The sequence below is a fragment of the Lutjanus erythropterus genome, chromosome 3 (genome assembly GCF_056507025.1).
Source record: "Lutjanus erythropterus isolate fLutEry1 chromosome 3, fLutEry1.hap2, whole genome shotgun sequence".
Taxonomy (NCBI): Eukaryota; Metazoa; Chordata; class Actinopteri; order Lutjaniformes; family Lutjanidae; genus Lutjanus; species Lutjanus erythropterus.
In genome coordinates, this window is record NC_139319.1 from 41,240,827 (window position 1) to 41,247,032 (window position 6,206).

The 6,206-nt window shown below is 37.6% G+C and overlaps 1 protein-coding gene across 1 annotated transcript; it reads right to left on the reverse strand.

Moving 5' to 3' along the window:
* Nucleotides 1-2,231: 2,231 nt before the first annotated feature.
* On the reverse strand, nt 2,232-6,194 carry ten1 (TEN1 subunit of CST complex). Its single transcript, XM_084716228.1, has 3 exons — nt 5,985-6,194; nt 2,815-2,972; nt 2,232-2,407 (listed from the first exon to the last, which is right to left on the reverse strand). Exons 1-3 carry the CDS (start codon nt 6,191-6,193, stop codon nt 2,253-2,255), a joined length of 522 nt encoding a protein of 173 aa, XP_084572354.1. The 5' UTR covers nt 6,194; the 3' UTR covers nt 2,232-2,252.
* Between the last annotated feature and the right edge of the window lie 12 nt (nt 6,195-6,206).

A 6,206-nucleotide genomic window follows, 5' to 3' on the forward strand; every position in this document is an offset into this window, starting at 1 on the left:
GGACAGTTAAATACCTTCACTCGAGAAGTAACCTTCAGAATTGGGTTGGCAGTCACAATATTCTCAGTGTATTGCTAATCTGAATTCTCCTCGATCGAGCTTCATTAAATACTCCTGTGTAAGTCATCTGGGACTCCCGAACTCTTCTTCAGTGTCTGAGTGAACCATTCTTCAGAATTTCCACTACAAGGACGAGGAGGGTGTGTTCCTCAACTAGTATATCGAATGACAAATAATCTGCACCACTCGACCCAGTGTACATGAACATGCTGGTTGCAAATCTAACACATGAAGTGCTTGAAGTAAATTTATTGATGCAGCTATATGTTAATACAGTGGGACCACCAAAGGGGTACCAGGATAAACCTGAAGGGTCAACACATGATCACACATATGAGAACAGTTAAACTTGTTTTTATTATTATGCACCAGTTGCTATACAAAATATCAGAAGATAATGGAAAACGGCCCTTATAATTTCCCAGAATGCAAATTGACATCTTGACATTTTGTCTGACCAACGGGCCAAAACTGGGCAAACAGAAAGAAAAACTGAATACCTTCACAATCGAAAAGCTGGATCAGAAAATATATGGCATTTCTGCATCAAAAATGATGTTACAATAAATTAACAGTCAAAATTGTTACTTGTTGATGGACTAATCGATTATCGACTAATAATTTAAGCTCTAGCCCAATTCAATGTTATAATCTTTGATGTGGGGTCAAAAGTCAAAAGGATGAGAGCTGCTGTTTTAGCATACAGCCCAGGACCTGTACAGGTCAACAATTAGGCTGTGCATTAAAGCCTGGTCATAATGACAATTATAAACAATGTGTTTAGATCTGGAAATACCAGAGAGAAGACTGCAACTGCACTAAAGTTCTTTATTTTTGTCTTAAAACTTTGAAAATATATTTAAAAAAAAAGTTTCAGTACAAGTCCATTATTATGCATTAGCACAGACTATACCTAGCTGCTAACATGCATCCAATAGATTACCGTTCATATATCTATATCTGTTTCAGAAGTGCAAAATCAATAGGAGTGTTATAGCTTTTATAAGGCCTTTTAATGTGAATGGAATATACCCATAGTTTTTTAAATCTATATTCTATACATGACACATCCAATGTAATATTTTTAAAGCAGTTTTGAAAGATATCAGACCAGAAAAAAGTGTGTATATATATATATGTGTATATATATATATATGTGTATATATATATATATATATATATATATATATATATATATATATATATACATATATATATATATATATATACATATATATATATATATATATACACATATATATATACATACATACATACATACATACATACATACATATATATATATATATTTATATACACACACACATACATACACACACACACGTCTAAGAAACATAGCAAAAAAATGCATATTTATCCATCATGTACCCAACAGTTATTAATTCTTCACTGACCAACTGAGACAACAAGAAAATGTAAAGCAACAATAAATATTCAGAGTCTGTCATACAACAGAAACGTGTTATCAACTATCCAGTCAAATTTGAATGATTAAAGACATCTTTAAGTATATAAAATTAGGATTCAAAATCACAAATAATGAGCAGCTTCCTCTGCTCTGAAATATTGAGGTGTGTCCACTCCACTGTCTCACAATCACCCAACTCCTCACTAACACCACTATGACCTGAAACATGGACGCTCGTTTTTTTTTTCTTCTGTGTCAGGTTGAGGGAACTGAAGTGAGCTGAAGTGAACTGCTGGGCTGATTTGGTCGCTGAAGGTGCGTTCATAACTGACCTTTAGGGAGGGTAAGGGGAGGGGGAGGTGGTGTCAGTCATGTGCCTGTTTGTGGGGCTTATATAGTGTTGGGGACCATGGCTCTGGCACATCATCGAGCCACGTTTCAGTTCAACCCAAAAAATCCTGAGCACAGAAATCGTGGTTTAACTCCACAGGTGCGTTCTACATAGTTCTCAGTCTTTTCACATGTTTTCAGCAACTATCTTCTGACATGTATAATGTGTTTTGAAGAAAAACTAATTTTTTCCCTTTACAAGGGCCTTCTTTTACTTTGGGGCTTTAATTGTCAAATAGCAGCCCCAGGACTGATGATGTGCAGAAAACTGTTCACTTGAGCTCACACAGCAGCCCTCCAGTGCACCTTGGCAAAGAGGCAGGGCTGTAATTGTGATACTCAATGAGGGAAACTTGATGAATGAAGACCCTGATCAGGTTGGATGTGTAGCCTGAGCAGCAGCATCACCCCGTGTGCGCTCCCTCTCCCTGAAGAAGCTCCTTTGCTCATTGATGGCTTTCTGTAGAAGGGCAATGTTTACGCCATCAATACAGGTCAGCACGCGGGCACGGACCATCACACCAACATCTGTAAGACAAGAACATCCAGATAAAGGGAGGAGACAAATGCAACAAATCTTGGATACATTTAAATGAGCTTCAAGGTTTAATTAAATGAATGTGAGTGAAATTTAAATACAGGCCAATAGACACTGCTATTTAAAGGCTAAAGTTGTGACTTTCAAAGTCTATATCAACACCGCAGCTGCAGCACTGTTATTACAGAAGCTAGTTTTCAACTTAACATGTTTCCTTGATCCCTGATAAGGTGGTCGTTTACAGTAAATTTATCAAAGACTGAATGAATTTATACAAAATCCTGTAAGAGTGAACTGACCTCTGTAAATGTATTGTCCTTTAACATTTAAGTTATAAAATAAATGGTTGACCCTAAAAGTAAATGATTTAAGATTTCCCAGCCATAACATTACTTACCCTCAGCATTTTCAGTCTCACCCAGAACTATGTACTGGGCCCCAATTATTGGGTTAAAGGGCTCCACAAACATGGTGTGGACGACTACGCGGTGCTCCTTTGAAGCATGCTGAGCTGACAGCGTCGCCCTGGACTCCTCAGGCTGATAGCAGTCAAGTCTGGAAAATTGAACAGGTTTAAAGTCCAAGTCAATCTTTTCTTTTTTTAAGGTGTATTCTTACATTTTGTGTATAATGTTTCATTGCTTGGAGTAGTCATACTGTCAGTGTTATGATGTGATGTCTGCGTATGAACAGCTAGATGGGCCAAATTCAATATTTCACCTTCATGGACAATATAGTTGAATTGTCTGCTATTCTATTCAATAACAAAATGTTTTGGTAAATACTTGACTCTGATTGGTCAATTACAGCATCATATGTACTGCTGAATAACAGATCATTGCTATGGATGCAGGTCTGATCATACCTTGCCTTCAAATGGAACTCATGAACTTCACAACATGGGAATTTGTGTAAATGATGTCATGAACTCAGAGCTTTCAGAAAACTTCCAGTTACAGATATGGTGAATAGTGAAAGAGGGGGCATTTATAGACCTGTAAACAAAGTAAACCAACACCGTTATGACACCTGATCAACTGCTTGTTAAATATCTAATCAACCAATCACATGGCAGGAACTCAATGCATTTAGCCATGCAGACATGGTCAAGACGAGCTGCTAAAGTTCAAACTAAGCATCAGAATGGAGAAGAAAGGTGATTTAAGTGACTTTAAACGTGGCATGGTTGTTGGTGTCAGACAGGCTGGTCTGAGTTTTTCAGAAACTGCTGATCTACTGGGATTTTCACAAACAAACATCTCTCAAGTTTACAGAGAATGATCTGAAAAAGAGAAAATATCCAGTCAGCAGCAGTTCTCTTGGTGAAAATGCGGTATTTTGATGCCAGAGGTCAGAGGAGAATGACGAAGACTGGTTAAGTGTGATAGAAAGGCAAAGCAGAAGACCATCTCTGAACATACAACACATTGAACCTTTAAGGAAATGGGCTACAGCAGCAGAAGACCACACCAGGTTCCACTCCTGTCAGCTAAGAACAGGAAACTGAGGCTACAGTTCACACAGGCTGTGGTGGAACAGGAGATTCACATCACGGATGTGACAAATCTGCAGCAACTGTGTGATGCTATCATGTTAATATGGACCAAAATCCCTGAGGAATGTTTCCAGCACCATGTTAAATCTATGTCACAAATAAGACAGTTCTGAAGGCAAAAGGGGGTCCAACAAGGTACTAGCAAGGTGTACCTAATAAAGTGGTCGGTGAGTGCAGTGAGTAGTTTCTCATTTCTTAAAACAACCATGTCAGAAGACATGACCTGTGGGTGTGGAAAAGATGTAATGCGCTCACATTATTGGCCTGCATCAAGCAAAGAAAAAAAAAACAATTAAGGAGATTGATGAAACTTCTAAAACTGGGTTAAGAACTGTCCAACTCTTTATTCAATCCTGGGAGGAAAGTGATGAACCATCATCTTCCAGGAAGAAATGTGGTCACCAACTATTTTGACATTTGATGACATTATCTTAGCTGGGAGACACTGATCAACATTTTTCAGTTTTTTTTTATTGACCAAACAACTAATCAATTGATTGAGTGATTAATTAGTTGCAGCCCTACTGCCTGCTCACTGTAGATGATCCCTTACATAACTTGCATGCTGTACTAACAGGATTAAATATTAAATGGTAAACTGATGTAAAACAGGAGCACATGAAGAGAAGAGTTATTAATAATAATAGATTAATAATTAATCTATAAAATGTCAGAAAATGGTGACAAATGTTGATCAGTGTTTCCCAAAGCCAAGGATGATATCCTCAAATGTCTTGTTTCGTCCACAATCCAAAGACATCACAGTTTACTCTCAGGGGAGTAAAGGAACTAGAAAACATTCACATTGAAGATTTGATGACTTTTTTTAAAACAATTACTGAAACAGATTAATCTATTCTCAAAATAGTGGAAAATTAATTTAATAATTGATTGATAATTGATTAATCAGGTGTTCAGAAATCAGTCCTCAGCAGCAGCCATCGGTTCAATTCCCACCTGTGGCTCTTTGCTGCGTGTCTTCCCCTTCCTCCCCATTTCCTGTCTATCTAATGCTGTCCTTTCAATAAAGGCTAAAAAGCCATAAAAAGCTGTACTTGTCACTTTGATCATGACAGCACTTCTCTTGGGAGGGCACACAGGCAACAACTGATGAAGAGATGAAAACAGGCAGAAGGGCGGGACTGAGAGAAACAGGCACAATTGCAAGTTCCCCTGTTGTTTCAGCACCATGGATTTATCAATATCTCAGAGCCATGGTCATAGCCATAGATTTTAACTTACAGAAACCTCAGTCAGATAAGGATGAATGAGTCAGGAAGACTAGACCAGAGGTTTTCAGAAAGAGATGGATGCGTGCGTCCCCAGGGGGAGTGTCTTTCTTCAGTCTCATCAACTTTAGTTTGCTGGTGTTGCTGTCCTGGAGAACACAAATAAACTCTTTGCAGCTGATGTTCCTGTGGCACTGAGCCTAGATTATTTTGGCCCATTTTCAAGGTTTTTTTGTCACAACAATCAAAACGTGGTTTGGTAAATAATATGTCAGAAAATAGTGAAACATATTGATCAATTTTTACAAAGCACAAGCTGACATCCTCAAACCCAAAGATATTGTATTCAGTTTACTGTCAAGAAACCATAAAATATTCAAATTTGAGAAGCAAAAAAAAAATCAAGAATTTAGATTGAATTTTCGATAATCGTTGCAGCTCTAGAACAAATACTGTATATTTAATTCAATATGGATGGAATTTAAAAGCAGTTGACTGCAATATGTGTGTGTATTGCATAATTTTATATTATATTATATTATATACTGAAAAGCACCCTAAGCTGCATCAGCATTTCATTGCCTATGAATTCATCTTTTTAGTTTTAAGGCTGTGTTTTTTGTCTTTTAGAGGTTACATAGTTTCACTTTAAGTACAATTTTAATTAATTTGTGTAGACAAACTTCAGGTATAATCTCATAAAGCGTGAACTGTCTTGCGTCAAGCAAATCTGTTTTCCAGTCAGAACACAATGAAGTTCTGTGAGCTCCAAACAAAACTCACCTGCCAAATATCCTCACTGATTCTCCTTCCTGCACCGCCCCAGAGTTTACCTCCCAGAGGAAACGAAACACTGCCGCTGCGGGAAGCATTGCGGTCCCAACACAAATTAACAACAAGTTTGGAGAAACACAGCCTAAAACACTTAGAAATAATGCAGTGTATTGCAAATGGTACAGTGCTGAGGAAAGATGGGTACTTCCGGGGTACATGTCACATGACTAA